This window comes from Schistocerca gregaria, chromosome 7, assembly GCF_023897955.1.
Source record: "Schistocerca gregaria isolate iqSchGreg1 chromosome 7, iqSchGreg1.2, whole genome shotgun sequence".
NCBI lineage: Eukaryota > Metazoa > Arthropoda > Insecta > Orthoptera > Acrididae > Schistocerca > Schistocerca gregaria.
Genome location: NC_064926.1, coordinates 562837906 through 562855718, shown reverse-complemented (window position 1 = coordinate 562855718; position 17813 = coordinate 562837906). Strand labels below are relative to the sequence as shown.

The following is a 17813-nucleotide window of genomic DNA, read 5'->3' as shown; positions in this document are numbered from 1 at the left end:
CACTAAAAAGTGAAGCATATGCTGCCAATCCCCTCGTGCAGTAGACGATCTTAAATGACATATTATTAGAGAAGTTAACATCACATCTGCAGAATTACTGTGTGTAACATCACACGAAAGCAGCATCACACAAAGTCAGAATTGCCTGGATGCACTTGGCCACCACTTCCAGTACCTCTTTTTAAACAGGTAACTACATATTTTTAATGTTTTTATTATCTGCTCTATTTTAGTTAGTTCACTGTTACTCAAATCTCAGGCATGAGGCATACAGTTTTACGTGGAACACGCTGTAGTACTCCATTGCATCTGCATGGGCCAGTAACCCTGGCTTATTGTTGGGTGCTTCATTCATTCTAGTCATAAATTAACCATTTTAAGATGATCTTACATAAAGATCATCATATTGTCTTCTGAAAGATAGCTGTGTAATTAATTTTTATTGTGATTCATGAGGAATCACTTTACTTTAGGCCAATTGTTTGTAGTGTAATTTCAAATTATTAAATACACCAAATAAGGCAGGGCCTTTCAGCTGTTTATAATGCACCCCATTACTTTTTATAAATAAAAGAAACCTTTGAGGTGCTGAGAACCAATACACCAAAGCATCATCAATTTCGAGATTTTAGCATCCTCGTGACATCTGTTGACCTTATGGTGAACCAGCTTTATCTATCTCTGTAGGCCTATGCTGTACATATGAACATCCATGAAAAGCAGTTTCACCAATTTCTCAGATATTCATTTCCATATGAGCCTAAAACACAAAGCATACTTTCTTTTTCTCTTTACATTTATGTTACAAAGTACAGTGAAGTATTACAGATTATGTCTTGAGTGTTGTGTGTAGTAATGAAAGATATACATTTGGGTACACAATTTTCGCAGTTCATTCATCACATTCCAAACACATCATAACAAGACTGCTTGCATGCTTTTTATTTTTGTTGGATTGTTTACATCACAGATTGTGGTGAGGCTTGACAAACCTGACAGTATTGTATTACTGCCTTTGAAAATTGAGACACTAAAAATTATCCTTCTATGAAAGCAACACAATTGAAGTGCAAGCATCTCAATTAAGAAACTAAATATGTGCAGGTACATATCAAAATATACAATTTATTTATGTCTTTTGATTGTACTTTTAGTTGTACAGTGCCTCTACAAAACTGAAGGACTTTACAACATATGTACTTAAAGTACATAAGATGAAATTCCCTGTCATGCTGGACTGCATAACATATTACACATACCAGTATGATTTTTTCTTATAAAACAGTTATATACAATATATACTATAATATTTTCTTAGCACACTCCGTTGAACAATTTTAATTCGCTTTGTCTCTGTTCACCTAGTGCAGTGCACTGAAATATAAACTTAAACAGCTTGGATACGAATATGTCAAAGTAAAAATAAGGCAGGTCGTTCTTCTTCAAAGTTTACTTCTCGTATAGTTTCTAGTAGCCATTTTTGTGCTACATAAATATCACAAAATGTCGCATTTCATCAGGACACACACTTCCATCGTTCTGCTGCAATAACAGGTGCTGGCTGTGAAAGGACCAGTCTCGGTGTCAACAGCTACACTTTGGATTTCGACCAGCTTGTCCGGTAAACAATCCGGAAGCCGGTACTCTCTTCGAGTGTCTGAGGGAACTGCAGTGTTGCAGCAGGTATGTCTTCACGAGACGGGCTCCAGCAGGGCCGCTTCCCCTGACGGGGAGGAGGTAGACCTCTGCCTGCTCTGTAACTAGGAACTCTGAGGCCGCAGCGGGCGCGGCTCTGGCCAGGGGGCGCTTGCACTGGCGTGGGCGGTGGTGGGGAAGAGTGTTCATCTCCCGGTCACATGTTGACCTCCCACAGCTTGAGGTAGTTGTCCACAACCTCGAGGAACCACTGGCGGCGTGCAGCATCCTGTAAAGAGGGGATGGCAACATTTTTTTAAGTATCAATGTTTCAACTTTTGGATATCAATATGATATACTGGAGGAATATATCTATATTTTCAGTATACTGGACATGTCATTTATGAAAAAAACTTATTGTCAAGAGACAGTTGTGATGTTTGAAACAGAAGTTTGTTACTATTGAAATTTGGTGTATGAGAGGTTGAAAGTCACCTGCTGAACTGCAATTATCAATACTGAATTTTGGTATTCTACAGTTTAATCATTCTCTTGAGGTAGGTACCACAGGTTTACTACAAAGATGAAATTCTGTATTATAACAAACCAGAACTATGGGCATATTTAATCAACATTAAATTATGATCCCAAGCTTGTTTGACAAAAATTGTTATTTCACCCTTTCTTTGGCTATTTTTTTACCTAAAACTGGAAGTCTGATGTACAAAAGGAATGCCGTTTAGGATTGGTGAACTGTATTGAAATTTAAATTTCACACTTTTCCAAGTTTTTCTGTAATACTTCAGAATATTATTTTTGTTTTTTATTTTAAAACAAGTTATTATCCTATAAATTCAATTTGTTCAACTCAACCACAAATGGCACGTATTTCACACTTGATAATATTTTGGTACCAAAATATCTCATAGTATTTTATCATCCATTAAATCAGAAACTGTTATACTTTTTCAGATGAAATCTCAATTTTGCATAAATAAGTCATACGGAAGCATTGAGCAATGACTGACTAGAACAGAGGAAAGGAATACGAAAAGAAGATGAATGGGTAGCTTTGAGAGACGCAACAATGAAGGCAATAGAGGATCAAATAAGTAAAAAGACAAGGCCTATTAGAAATCCTTGGATTCCACAGGAGATACTGAATTTAATCAATGAAATGCAAAAATATAAATATGCAGCAAATGAAATCAGAAGGTCTATAAAAAGGAGATAAACTTCAAAACAATATTATAGAAATGGAAAAGGAAGTAAATGAAGAGGAGATGGGAGATGATACTGTGAAAATAATTTGATAGAGCCCTGAAATATCTAATTTGAAACAAAGCCTACAGAGTAGATGACATCCTGTCAGAACTACTGACAGCCTCGGAGAGCCAGCCATGCCAAAACTCTTCCAAATGCTGTGCAGGATGTATGACGCAGGTGAGATACACTCACACTTCAAGAAGAACATAACAATTCCAATTCCAAAGAAAGCAGATGCTGACAGGTGTGAATATTACTGATCTATCAGGTTACTACATCACAGCTGCAAAATACGAATTCTTTACAGAAGAATGGAAAAATTGGTAGAAGTTGACCTCAGAGAAGATCAGTTTGCATTCCAAAGAAATGTAGGAACACTTGAGGCAATACTGAACATACAATTATCTTATAACATAGATTAAGGAAAGGCAAACATATGTTTTTAACGTTTATAGACCTAGAGAAAGCTTATGAAAACGTTGACTGGAATACCCTCTTTGAAATTCTGAAGGTAAGAAGGTAAAATACAGAGAGCAAAAGGCTATTTAAAACTTTTGCAGAAACCAGACGGCAGTTATAAGAGTTGAGGGACATGAATGGGAAGCAGTGATGAAGAAGGGAGTGAGGCAGGATTGTGGCCTATGACCAATGTTACTCAATTTGTAAACAATAAAAGAAATGAAAGAAAAATTTGATGTACAAATTAAACATCAGTGGGAAGAGAAAAAAAAAATCTGCTGACATCATAATGCTATCAGAAACAGCAAAGGACTTGGAAGAGCTGTTTAATGGAATGGGCAGTACCTTGAAAGGATGACGCAATATGGAAAAAAAATTTTTTTTAAAAAAACATGGACAGTGTGTTGTGTACATAGTTCCGCGTAGTCAGCATGTACACAACTTTCCCACTCGAGTGTGTCCCGCTAAGCACAACAGCACAGGCGAAGCGTTCGTCCATCTCATCACTACGAGATGGTGCTGCCTTAGAGATGAACCAAATTCCGCTTCTGCCGATCCGCGTATTAATATGTAATACAGATAATGAGATTGCTGCTAACGTAGAACCTTTCTCCTTACGGATCACACTCGCACAGTGATACCTGAATGTGCGAGGTATTATAATGAATGTACAGACCTCCGATCAGTCTGCATCAGTCTGTACCAGTCTGCATTAGTCTGTAGTCAAGTTTCAGTCTGCACCTAACAAGATTACCATATTCCTGTACATAGCCATGAAGATAAATGTATAGACACTTTGTCAAGTATCAGAGATATGTGAGAATAAGATTAACGTACCAACACCAAAGGAACTTCAGAATGTCAATAGTAAATAGCATCCAGAATCAAGTTATGTAATGTCTATGCTTTTTATTATTTTAATGAATGTGTGAAAATTAATCAAGTTCTGTTTAAAGTTGGTCACCGTCAATCTGCTACTCTAAGCGTGCAAGTGGCATTTCTATCATCTGACCTAACGGCAGAAGATAAATACACCACGATAAGACCACGAGACATATTGCTGATACTCGACTACTTCATTAGAGCGACAAGTCAAATAATCTGATGGTGTGTGTACCGAAGGTCTTACAGTACGCACACCACACAATGGAATGTAGTCAAACTGAATCAGCAATTAGCAATCATATACAACCACTTGCTCACCGATAGATCTGTACCTACAGATTGGAAAATTGCGCACATCGCACCAGTGTTTAAGAAGGGTAGTAGGAGTAATCCATCAAACTACAGACCTATATCATAGACGTCGGTTTGCAGTAGGGTTTTGGAACATATACTGCATTCAAACATTATGAATCACCTCAAAGGGAACAATCTATTGATACGTAATCAGCACGGTTTCAGAAAACATCGTTCTTGTGCAAAGGAGGTAGTTCTTTATTCGCACGAAGTAATGGCCGCTATTGACAGGGTATCTCAAGTTGATTCCGTATTTCTAGATTTCCGGAAAGCTTTTGACACCTTTCCTCACAAGCGACTTTGAATCAAGCTGCGGACCTTGGGGGTATCGTCTCAGTTGTGCGACTGGATTTGTGATTTCCTGTCAGGAACGTCACAGTTCGTAGTAATAGACGGCAAATCGTCGAGTAAAACTGAAGTGATATTAGGTGTTCCCCGGGGAAGCGTCCTGGGATCTCTGCTGTTCCTGATCTATATAAATGACCTGGGTGACGATCTGAGCAGTTCTCTTAGGTTGTTCGCAGATGATGCTGTAATTTACGTCTAGTAAGGTCATCCGAAGACAAGTATCAGTTGCAAAGCGATTTAGAAAAGATTGCTGTATGGTGTGGCAGGTGGCAGTTGACGCTAAATGACGAAAAGTGTGAGGTGATCCACACGAGTTCCAAACGAAATCCGTTGGAATTCGATTACTCGATAAATAGTACAATTCTCAAGGCTGTCAATTCAACTAAGTACCTGGGTGTTAAAGTTACGAACAACTTCAGTTGGAAAGACCACATAGATAATATGGTGCGGAAGGCGAGCCAAAGGTTGCGTTTCATTGGCAGTACACTTAGAAGATGCAACAAGTCCACGAAAGAGACAGCTTACACTACACACGTTCATGCTCTGTTAGAATATTGCTGTGCGGTGTGGGATCCTTACCATGTGGGATTGACGGAGGACATCGAAAGGGTGCAAAAAAGGGCAGCTCGTTTTGTATTATCATGTAATAGGGAAGAGAGTGTGGCAGATACGATACGCGAATTGGGATGGAAGTCATTAAAGCAAAGACGTTTTTCGTCGTGGCGAGATCTATTTACGAAATTTCAGTCACCGACTTTCTCTTCCGAAAGCGAAAATATTTTGTTGAGCCCAACCTACGTAGGTAGGAATGGTGATCAAAATAAAATAAGAGAAATCAGAGCTCGAACAGAAAGGTTTACACGTTCGTTTATCCCGCGCGCTGTTAGGGCGTGAAATGGTAGAGAGATAGTATGATTGTGGTTCCATGAACCCTCTGCCAAGCATTTAAATGTGAATTGCAGAGTAGTCATGTAGATGTAGATGTAGGTGATGCTGAAGGAAGTAGATTAGGAAATGAGACACTGAAAGCAGTAGATGATTTTGGTACTTGGGCAGCAACAGGTCTAATGAAGAACAAGGCAGAGTTGCAATGGCAGAAAAGCAAAGACACCTGTTACCATCGTACGACCTCACGTCAGGCCATACTGCAAGCTTTGCTGCAGCGCAGAATGCTGCAGTGGACGCGCGGCAGTGTACCTGGAAGGCGGGCGCGAGCGTGCGCAGGTCGAGCTGCAGCAGCGCCTCCTCGCGCAGCAGCCCGTCGAGGCGGCGCAGCAGCGGCGCGTTGCCGTGCAGCTTGAGCAGGCTCGAGTAGGCCAGGAAGTAGAAGTGCTGGCGCAGGTTGTCGGCCGCCCACGCCTCCACCGTCGCGTTGCCGCTCGCCGACTGGATGGCGCCGATGTGCTCCGCGTACCACGGCGAGAAGTAGTTGGACAGCTCCTCGTTGCTGAAGTCCGACACGCCCTGCGTCTTCAGCAGCTGCTTAATGCGCCGGTAGATCTGCGGCGTGAACACGAACACCTGCAACGGCGCACCGAGTCAGCACTAACTCCCTGTTACAGGTCGTCTCCTCCCCCCGGCCCACTTCGAGTGGCAAGTCAGCCTACTGCAGCAGCCCTGCCGTACTGCTTGTGCAGCGAGACTAGCTTGTCACGAGTGGTCCCTTCGTGTTTATACATTCAAAAAAAGACGCACAACGAAGAAATTTTAAGAATACGACGGAAATAGATATATGTGATCTGTACGTGCAGACAAACAAATGATTGCACTTTCATAAAAATTGTATATATAATTTGATCCATTATAAATGGTTTTTGTAAGCCTGCGACTGTAGATACGATAGGCTTGTTTATAAATAAATAAATCTTGTGCTACCATTCACGATTTTTCTTTATTTTACTATTCGCACGACGCGTTTCTAGAAATAATTCCCATTTTCAAGTGCGTTTTTTGGTGCGTAATTAAGCCATTTCTTTTGATGTTGTCAGTGTGTGTGAGTCTGCTTCGCTTTGTTGACTTTTACTGTAATACATAAGAAACGCGATTTTTATGTATTACAGTAAAAGTCAACAAAATGAAGCAGACTCACACACACACAACATCAAAAGAAATGGCTTAATTACACACCAAAAAACGCACTTGAAAATGGGAATTATTTCTAGAAACGCGTAGTGCGAATAGTAAAATAAAGAAAAATCGTGAATGGTAGCAGAAGATTTATTTATTTATGAACAAACCTATTAAAAATTGTATAATTTATTAAAGAGAGAGAGCTTCACAAATCGAGCAAGTCAATAACGTGTTGGTCCACCTCTGGCCCTTATACAAGCTTTGCACTGATTGACAGAGTAGTTGGGTACCCTCCTGAGGGATATCGTGCCAAATTCTGTCCAACTGGCACTTTAGATCGTCAAAGCCCTGGAGAACATCGGTTCCATGTTCCCGCAAGACATTACAAAGCTCTTCCATGCATGTCTCATCACGAGCTGTTTCACGTGGAATGGCGATTTCTACGAACAGCTGGAAGGCGTCGCCATGGGTAGTCCTCTTAATGCAGTGGTGGCCAACTTCTTCGTGGAATAATTCGAACACAGGCACTGGAGTTGGCGACTTGCAAGCCCAAGGTGTGGTACAGATACGTCGATGATACTTTCGTTGTGTGGAGCCATTGTGAAGAACAGCTCTGTGACTTCGTAAGACATTTGAACAGCGTCCATGCCAACATAAAATTAACCATGGAAGTAGAAAAGGACAAAAAACTGTCATTTCTACTGTACTGGTCGCAAGGGGCGGCGAGAACCTGCGACACAGCGTGTATCGAAAACCGACACACACCGACCGATACCTGCACAAACTATCAAACCACCGCTCGAGCCAGAGAAGAGGCACGATTAATACGGTCGTAATGCGAGCAGGACGAATATGTGAGCCGCAGCACCTCAGACACGAAATGCAACACCTGGAAAGTCTTCTGAGGAGCAATCACTACTCCACAAATTATATTAGAAATGTAATACAGCCAAACACTCGGCGAAGTAAGGAATCAGAAAAAGAAATGCCTTTCTGCCATACACTCCCAGAGTGACGGACAGAATCGGCCGTATATTGCTCAAAAATCGCGTAAAGATTATGCCGACAAGGAAGATCAAAGAGTGTCTTAGATCGGCAAAGGAGAAAACGGACCCACATGTAATGTCAGGAATATACCGTATACCATGCACATGCGGGAAAGTTTATGTCGGAATGATTGGACTGGACTATGAATCAGCACCAGGATCAAAGAACATAAGCGACATTGCAGCTTGGGGCAGGTGGAGAAATCGGCCGTGGCAAAGCACGCACTGAGTGAGACCGACCACGTAATAAAATTCACCGACACGGAAGTTCTGGCTGTAGAGAAGCACTATCACATGCGCTTGTTCAGAGAAGTTGTAGAAATACAAAAACACGCTAACAGTTTCAACAAGAAAGATGAAACCCTTAAGGTAAACGGATCCTGGCTTCCCGTACTGCACCGAATGACCGTCGCAGGTAGCAAGAGGAGAACCGCACCGGAAATGACGGCGGAGAAGCCCTCGGACGTTGGCGCGCCAGGTACATATAGTCTGCGGCCGCGAGCTCGGCTCCAGTTCACCACCGGCAATGGAGGGTGAAGCTTTTACAATGCCAGCCACTCGTGCTGGCGAAACGTCAGAAAAATCATTAGATGGACGTCGGCCGAAGAACCCGAGATAGAAGCCAATAGGCAGTTTGTCAAAAGGGTACTGCTACAGGGTGTTTCAAAAATGGCCGGTATATTTGAAACGGCAATACAAACTAAACGAGCAGCGATAGAAATACACCGTTTGTTGCAATATGCTTGGGACAACAGTACATTTTCAGGCGGACAAACTTTCGAAATTACAGTAGTTACAATTTTCAACAACAGATGGTACTGCAAGTCATGTGAAATATATAGAAGACAACGCAGTCTGTGAGTGCGCCATTCAGTACGTCGTCTTTCTGCTGTAAGCGTGTGCTGTTCACAACGTGCAAGTGTGCTGTGGACAACATGGTTTATTCCTTAGAACAGAGGATTTTTCTGGTGTTTGAATTCCACCGCCTAGAACACAGTGTTGTTGCAACAAGAAAAAGTTTTCAACGGAGGTTTAATGTAACCAAAGGACCGAAAAGCGATACAATAAAGGATCTGTTTGAAAAATTTCAACGGACTGGGAACGTGACGGATGAACGTGGTCGAAAGGTAGGGCGACAGAGTACGGCAACCACAGAGGGCAACGCGCAGCTACTGCAGCAGGTGATCCAACAGCGGCCTCGGGTTTCCGTTCGCCGTGTTGCAGCTGCGGTCCAAATGACGCCAACGTCCACGTATCGTCTTATGCGCCAGAGTTTACATCTCTATCCATACACAATTCAAACGCGGCAACCCCTCAGCGCCGCTACCATTGCTGCACGAGAGACATTCGCTAACGATATAGTGCACAGGATTGATGACGGCGATATGCATGTGGGCAGCATTTGATTTACTGACGAAGCTTATTTTTACCTGGATGGCTTCGTCAATAAACAGAACTGGCGCATATGGGGAACCGAAAAGCCCCATGTTGCAGTCCCATCGTTCCTGCATCCTCAAAAAGTACTGGTCTGGGCCGCCATTTCTTCCAAAGGAATCATTGGCCCATTTTTCAGATCCGAAACGATTACTGCATCACGCTATCTGAACATTTTTAGTGAATTTGTGGCGGTACAAACTGCCTTAGACGACACTGCGAACAGCTCGTGGTTTATGCAAGATGGTGCCCGGCCACATCGCACGGCCGACGTCTTTAATTTCCTGAATGAATATTTCGATGATCGTGTGATTGCTTTGGGCTATCCAAAACATACAGGAGGCGGCGTTGATTGGCCTCCCTTTTCGCCAGACATGAACCCCTGTGACTTCTGTCTGTGGGGACACTTGAAAGACCAGGTGTAACGCCAGAATCCAGAAACAATTGAACAGCTGAAGCAGTACATCTCATCTGCATGTGAAGCCATTCCGCCAGACACGTTGTCAAAGGTTTCGGGTAATTTCATTCAGAGACTACGCCATATTATTGCTACGCATGGTGGATATATCGTACTATAGAGTTTCCCAGACCGCAGCGCCATCTGTTGTTGACAATTGTAACTACTGTAATTTCGAAAGTTTGTCTGCCTGAAAATGTACTGTTGTCCGAAGCATATTGCAACAAACGGTGTATTTCTATCGGTGCTCGTTTAGTTTGTATTGCCGTTTCAAATATACCGGTCATTTTTGAAACACCCTGTATGCAATGAAATGGCACCACAGACCATCACTGCTGGTTGTCGGGCCTTACGGCGGGCGACACCATGTTGGTATCCGCCAACTGGGGCGCCTCCAGACACTTATTCTCTCTCGATGACTGCAGTAGAGTTGTCTTCAGTGACAAGTGCCACTCGGCATTGCACCCCGATGTTCAGCGAAGATGTATCCGGAGATGCCCCGGACAGCGTTGGGATAGCAATCTGACTGTCGCCCGCCATACGGCCCCACATTCACAACCGGGAGTGATAATGTGGGGTGGCATGTTGCTTCATAACAGGACCCCTATGTTGTCATCCGGGGCACTTGGAGCACGGTGCTGCGCCGACGAGCGTCTACGCCCCGTTTTGTTGCACTTGATGGCAAGCCATCCTGGGCTTACAATTCAGCAAGATAAAGCCGGCCAGCAAAAGGCAGATTCCAGAAAAGAAAACCCACTGATGATGGGTCACATGAAAAAACAGTATTTTGCATAACAGGCGGACATTACAGTATATCCAGTAGCCACAACTGCAAACAGGGCAAATGCAAGAGCAGCAAGTCAAATTATGAATAATATGCAGGCTAACAATACAGAATAACACAAAATCCTTTACTATAAAATGTGAGAATGCAACGAGAAAACGTTATTTCCTGGTGCGAGCGAACGACCAACCACCCCGTTTCTTAACATGAACAGTCTTCAGCGCACTCAGGATTTTAGAGCTCTTCCGTCGGTCTAAGCCAAAACGTTTTGAAGATATAAAAACATATGCGTCAGATATCTGTATCGTTGATTCTCAGTTTAAGCTGGTAATACTCTTTGACTTACAGGCATTGTATTTCTCATGGAGGTATAATACTGGGAGATGCTGCTACATACTTAGCCGGTACGTTGGTTTGTATCCGGCTCCTCCATGTTAGATGCTCCAAGACATGAGCAGATTGGTATTTATTACTGGTTCTTACTCTTAATTTCTATAGTGTGAACGCAGCACTTTTCTCGATACTGTTCCTCGAAAAGAAAGTCGGCGTTCCTCTATGGATTCCCATTTCAGTTCCTGAAGCATCTCAGTGTTGTTCGAACCTACCGGTAACAAATCTAGCAGCTCGACTCTGAATTCGTTCGACCTCTTCCTTCAATCCGACCTGGTACGGAACCCAAACACTAGAGCAATATTCAAGAATAGGTCGCACTAGCGTCTCGTATGCAGCCTCCTTTACAAATGAAATGCACTTTCCTAAAAATTCGCCCAATAAACCGAAGTCGACCTTCCGCCTTCCCCCATCTTTGTCCTCACGTGCTCGTTCCATTTCATATCGCTTTGCAACGTCAGCCCCAGATATTTAAACAGCAGGACACTACTAATTCTGTATCCGAACTTTGTGGCTTTGTTTTTCCTACACATTCGCATTAACGTACTCTTTCGGCATTGAGAGGGCCATTCTTCACACCAACTAGACATGTTGTGTAAGTCACCATGTATCCTTCTAGAGTCACTCAGCGACAACACCTTCCTGTACTCCACTCCATTATCAGCAAACTATCACAGATTGCTGCCCACGATCTCCACGAAATTATTTATGTATACACAGAACAACAACAGCCCTGTCACATTTCACTGGGGCACTGCTGACGATCCCCTTGTCTCTGTTACGTAAGAAGTCCTCTTCGTGGTATAGCAATTTTAATGGCCAGTAGTGTATATGCTGGAGTCACCTGCGCTTTCTTCCAGTCGCCTGGGACTTCGCGCTGGGCGAGAAATTCGTGTGACGAATAGTCAAATACTGTAAAGGGAAATGGAAAAGTAAAAGCTGCAAGGCCATCTATGTGTATCGCGTCCGAGACTGTCCATTTCCATACACTAATTCACTTTCTCGACGCAGTAACAGGGCTCGAATATGCGAGACTGAAGACAATACCTTTCCCGAGATCTGGAACGGCTCCACGCTGATACGGTGCGACGCCGGCTACATGGGAAGCAGAACTCTGGTTACGCAAAGAGGGGAAGTTGCGAGAATGCGAGCGTGCGCAGCCGAATAGCGCCTGCCTACCGTCTGTTCCAGTGGGATCACCAGCGCAGTTGTGAGCCAGTGGCGGCGGAGCGCGCTTGCCCAAGGCGTGAAAGTGCCGCCCGTGTTGCGTCACAGTAATACTCGTTGCCGGCCGGCGGGAAGCCAGCAGCTACAGGGGACAGGCAAAACAATGTCAACAGCTGAACTTGGGAATGGTTTATTGAGAAGGGGTTGGACCCCCATTTGCCCGTAATACAGCTGCGATTCTTCCTGGAATACTGGCATGTAATGATTGTGTAATCTCCAGTGGAACTATGCCACTCTTCGATCAGAACCTCTTCTAACTCCTGTAGTGACGAGGGAGGAGGAAATCTGCTCCGGAGTCTGTGCTCCAGTACCGCCCACAAGGGTTCCATAATGTTCAAGTCCGGAGACTGTGCTGGCCAGAGAAGGCTCTGCAGTTCAGTTGCGTGCTCCTCATACCACGATAGTACTGTCGTGGCAGTGTGAATGGGTGCAGTGTCGTACTGAAAAATGGCATCATTATTGGGGAACAACATCTGATTCACGCGGTGCACCTGATCACCTAAATTGTTCACATAATGGTTGGCTTAACACGGCCTTTGAGAGTAATGATGGGACCAGCACAGAAACGGCTGCCGACACCGTCACACTTTGACCTCCATGCTTAACTGTTGGCATCAAGCAATCAGGATTGTAGGTTTCTTTTGGTGCACTCCAGACGTAAGCCCGGCCCAATGTTGGAAATAACGAAAACGTTGACTCTACGGATCATACGACGTGTTTCCATTGACCAGCCGTCCAGGGTTTACGCTCCTGGCAACATGTTTTACGCTTCTTTGCGTCGGTTGTCGTCACTAATAGTTTCTGTATGGCTGATCGTCCACGAATATTCGCTTTATGGAGCTCTCGGCGGACAGTGTCGATAAATACGGGGTCTCGAAGATGGCTATTGAGCTCTGGAGTCGCTTTAGCCGCCGTAGTTTCGTGTTGTTTTGACACAATTCCTGTTAGAGTACGACGATCTCTCTCATTTAGTTTCGATTTGCGCCCACTATTACGTTTAAAGGATGATTTCTTTTGATGTTTTGTGTAGACTGTCATGACAGTTGAAACAGTTGCTCTTGAAACATTCAACAAGTTGCTGTCTTGGTTACTGATGCTCCAGCTATCGGGACCCACAATCTGCCCTCTTTGGAACTCTGTTAGGTCTTTCATTGCACGTCCACCTCGGCCTCTGCAAAAAAAGTGGTTCAAATGGCTTTGAGCACTGTGGGACTTAACTTCTAAGGTCATCAGTCCCCTAGAACTTAGAACGACGCAAACCTAACTAACCTAAGGACGTTACACACATCCATGGCCGAGGAAGGATTCGAACCTGCGAGTGTAGTGGTCGCGCGGTTCCAGACTGTAGCGCCTAGAACCGGACGGCCACTCCGGCCGGGGCTGCGTTCTCACTCGAGACTATCATGAACTTTCACAATATATATAAATGACCTAGTAGGTAGTGTCGGAAGTTCCATGCGGCTTTTCGCGTATGATGCTGTAGTATACAGAGAAATTGCAGCATTAGAAAACTGCAGCGAAATGCAGGGAGATCTGAAGCGGATAGGCACTTGGTGCAGGGAGTGCAAACTGACTCTTAACATAGACAAATGTAATGTATTGCGAATACATAGAAAGAAGGATCCTTTATTGTATGATTATATGATAGCGGAACAAACACTGGTAGCAGTTACTTCTGTAAAATATCTTGGAGTATGCGTACGCAACGATTTGAAGTGGAATGATCATATAAAATTAATAGTTGCTAAGGCGGGTGCCAGGTTGAGATTCATTGGGAGAGTCCTTAGAAAATGCAGTCCACAAACAAAGGAGGTGGCTTACAAAACACTCGTTCGACCTATACTTGAGTATTGCTCATCAGTGTGAGATCCGTACCAGGTCGGGTTGACAGAGGAGATAGACAAGATCCAAAGAAGAGCGGCGCGTTTCGTCACTGGGTTATTTGGTAAATGTCATAGCGTTACGGAGATGTTTAGCAAACTCAAGTGGCAGACTCTGCAAGAGAGGCGCCCTGCACCGCGGTGTAGCTTGCTGTCCAGGTTTCGAGACGGTGCGTTTCTGGATGATGTATCGAATATATTGCTTCCCCCTACATATACCTCCCGAGGAGATCACGAATGTAAAATTAGAGAGATTCGAGCGCGCACGGTGGCTTTCCGGCAGTCGCTATTCCCGCGAACCATACGCGACTGGAATAGGAACGGGAGATAAGGACAGTGGCGCGTAAAGTGCCCTCCGCCACATACCGTTGGGTGGCTTGAGGAGTATAAATGTAGATGTACATGTACATGTAGACCAACACGTGTGGGTGGATGTGAAACCACAAGCTATACGTATGCCTCACAACGCAAATTTATCCTCAACGTGTGGACTGGCAGCGTCGGAGACGGACCAACTCGATGGTCGCTCGTATCTCGTATTCCTCAAGAGAGCTTCTTGTGAGGGTACTGGTGTGTAGTATCTGTAAGTGGTTGTTCTTTGGAGGGCGACAATGCCCAGTGGAGCCGAAAGTGGCACGCAGAGGCAGTTGTTGAGAGGCTGTGGAAGGTGTAGGCTGCGTGAGCCAAAGGCGGTTGCGTAGCGAAGGATGTATCTCTATGTTTGAATAATAGTGTGCTAAATATAGTTGAATAATAGTGTGTTTATGTTTGTGCAGTGTCGTAAAGGAAATAAATTAAATTTTACCAGTTCTTAATGCGTCTCCATCAGTTAGTACCACACCATTGCATTTAACAATGAACGAAGTCTCGATATACACGGTCAACTACAACAAGAGGATTGTAACATAATAATCATTTATTAACCCGTATAATCTCCAAGGAGACGGAAGCTTATATTCTGTCGCTAGGGGACATCTGCAGCGCAACCTCCCCCGGCCGTTAGTCGCGGTGGGCCAGTATCATGGCCACCACAATCACCCAATCTGTTCCCAATCGACTTTTCCTCGGGTGGGGGGTGGGGCTCGGGATTGTCTGAAGCGTCTTGTTTGAGTCTGAAACACCTGCTACATCGCCGGACGACCTAGTGGGCAGGATTGCTGTGGCAGCTAGACGTCTTCGAGATACATCAGGTATCTTTGAGAGAGTGCGCCGTTTACCGCAGCGTCGATGTCAGGTGTGTCTCGATACATCTGGACAAAACTTTGACCGTCTCCGGTAGTGGGCGCCTATATGTAGCATGTGGCTGAGCAACTGTAACGTCATTTAGCAGCACCAGGCGGCCTTAGCACCCCCGCTTCCTGTGCGATTACTGATCCTTGCACGCCTGACGTGCCATATTAGACTGTACACGCATTCTGTATACCAGTTGTTTCTGTCTTCTTCAATCCACAGGCTGGTTTGATGCTGCTCTCCACCCCCTCCTGCACAAACCTCTTAATCTCCAAATAACTACTGGAACAGATATCCATTTGAACATGCTTACTGTATTCACCTCTTGGCCTCCCTCTACAATTTTTCCCCCAGCACACCCCCAGCCCACACTATCTCCCGTCCAGCACCAAACTGGCAACTCCTTGATGCCTGCGCCGGCCGCGGTGGTCTAGCGGTTCTAGGCGCTCAGTCCGGAACCGCTCGACTGCTACGGTCGCAGGTTCGAATCCTGCCTCGGGCATGGATGTGTGTGATGTTCTTAGGTTAGTTAGTTTTAGGTAATTCTAAGTTCTAGGGGACTGATGACCAGAGATGTTAAGTCCCATAGTGCTCAGAGCCATTTGAACCATTTTTTGCCTTGATGCCTGAGAGTCAACAGTATCAACTGTTCCATTCTTATAATTAACTTGGTGCGTGAATTTCTTTCCTCCCCAATTTGGCTCACTACTCCCCATTATTTACGCGAGCTACCCATCTAGTCTTCAGCATTCTTCCGTAACACCGCATTTCAAAGGCTTCTACTCCCTTCTTGTCTGAACTGCTCACTTCACTTCCACATCGGGCTACACTCCAGGGAAACACCTTCAGAAAAGATTATACAACATTTAAATTCATATCAACAAAATACTCTAGTACTAAAGGGCATGGAACGTCGATCATCACGGAAGGTGGTTGTAAAACATCGCAAGCAATCAGCGGAAGGAATGACTCGTCAGTTCCAAAGTGGTACCAGCTGTCCAGCTGGCATAATGACCGTACGTGGGGAGATCCAGCAGTTCCTCGTAAGTCACACATTTCTGCAGTCAGTGCTAAGCGATGCTCCAGGTGGTGAAGAGAGAGACGCCACTGGACAGTGGACGACTGGAAACGAGAGACTGGGAGTGATGGTTCACGCCATCCCATGTGGCAATTCAGTCGACGGGTTTGGGTTTGGCGAACGCCTGCCGCCACGTGTACAGCCAACAGTAAAGTAAGGAGGAGGTGGCGTTGCGGTACGGGGTGTTTCCCGTGGTTAAGGTGTGGCTCCCTTACTTCACTTGGGAAAACGCTAAATGTCGAAGCATACGAACACATTTAACAGCGTTGTGTACCATGTACAGTAGAGGAAGAGGTCAGGAACGATCATTCTCTGTGTCAGAATGACAATGCACGCTGTCACAAAGCACCATCTGTGAGGCAACCGTTTGTAGACAGTAACATTCCCGAATTGGTACGGTCTGCCCACAGTCACGATCTGCACCCAATGGAACATTTTTGGGATGAGTTAGGACGTCGACTTCGCTGCAGACCCCACAATCCTACACCACTACCTTCTCTGGTTTCAGCCCCTGGGGAACGATAAACTGCCAGTACTCTCCCCCACAACAATCCATTCACCTCATTGAAAGTGTCTTCAACAGAGTTGAAGCCGCCATAAAAGCGGAGGGTGGACACACACCGTATTAATGTGCGCTAAAAGCTGTCCAGACGCTTCCGATCAGAAGGCGTGTACATCACATCACAATTTTTCTTTTCATAATCATCATCCGTGTTTTAAAATCATAACCTGTTCTAAGCAAAGCAGGGAAAGCAGAAAGGAAGGAGTATATAGAGGATCTATACAAGGGCGATGTACTTGAGGACAAAATTGTGGAAATGGAAGAGGATGTAGATGAAGATGATATGGGAGATACGTCTTTCAGTGCTCTGTCAAACTCTTCACGCAGTATCACGAAGCAAGGCCCGCGGAGTAGACAACATTCCATTAGAACTACTGAAAGCCTTGGGAGAGGCAGTCCTGACAAAACTCTACCATCTGGTGAGCAAGATGTATGTTGTTGTTGTTGTCTTCAGTCCTGAGACTGGTTTGATGCAGCTCTCCATGCTACTCTATCCTGTGCAAGCTGCTTCATCTCCCAGTACCTACTGCAACCTACATCCTTCTGAATCTGCTTAGTGTACTCATCTCTCGGTCTCCCTCTACGATTTTTACCCTCCACGCTGCCCTCCAATGCTAAATTTGTGATCCCTTGATGCCTCAAAACATGTCCTACCAACCGATCCCTTCTTCTAGTCAAGTTGTGCCACAAACTTCTCTTCTCCCCAAT

General features: G+C 44.6%; 1 protein-coding gene across 3 annotated transcripts in view; it reads right to left on the bottom strand.

The window, feature by feature from the left end:
* Window positions 1-918: 918 nt before the first annotated feature.
* LOC126281616 (torso-like protein) overlaps window positions 919-17813 on the bottom strand; it is a 316979-nt gene continuing 300084 nt past the window's right edge. For all 3 annotated transcript variants that reach the window (XM_049980736.1, XM_049980737.1, XM_049980735.1), the window contains exons 5-6: window positions 6145-6468; window positions 919-1924 (exon numbers count right to left, since the gene is read on the bottom strand). In XM_049980736.1, coding sequence (XP_049836693.1) covers window positions 1853-1924; window positions 6145-6468 — 396 coding nt within the window. In that variant the 3' untranslated portion in view covers window positions 919-1852. The remainder of the gene's footprint in view (window positions 1925-6144; window positions 6469-17813) is intronic.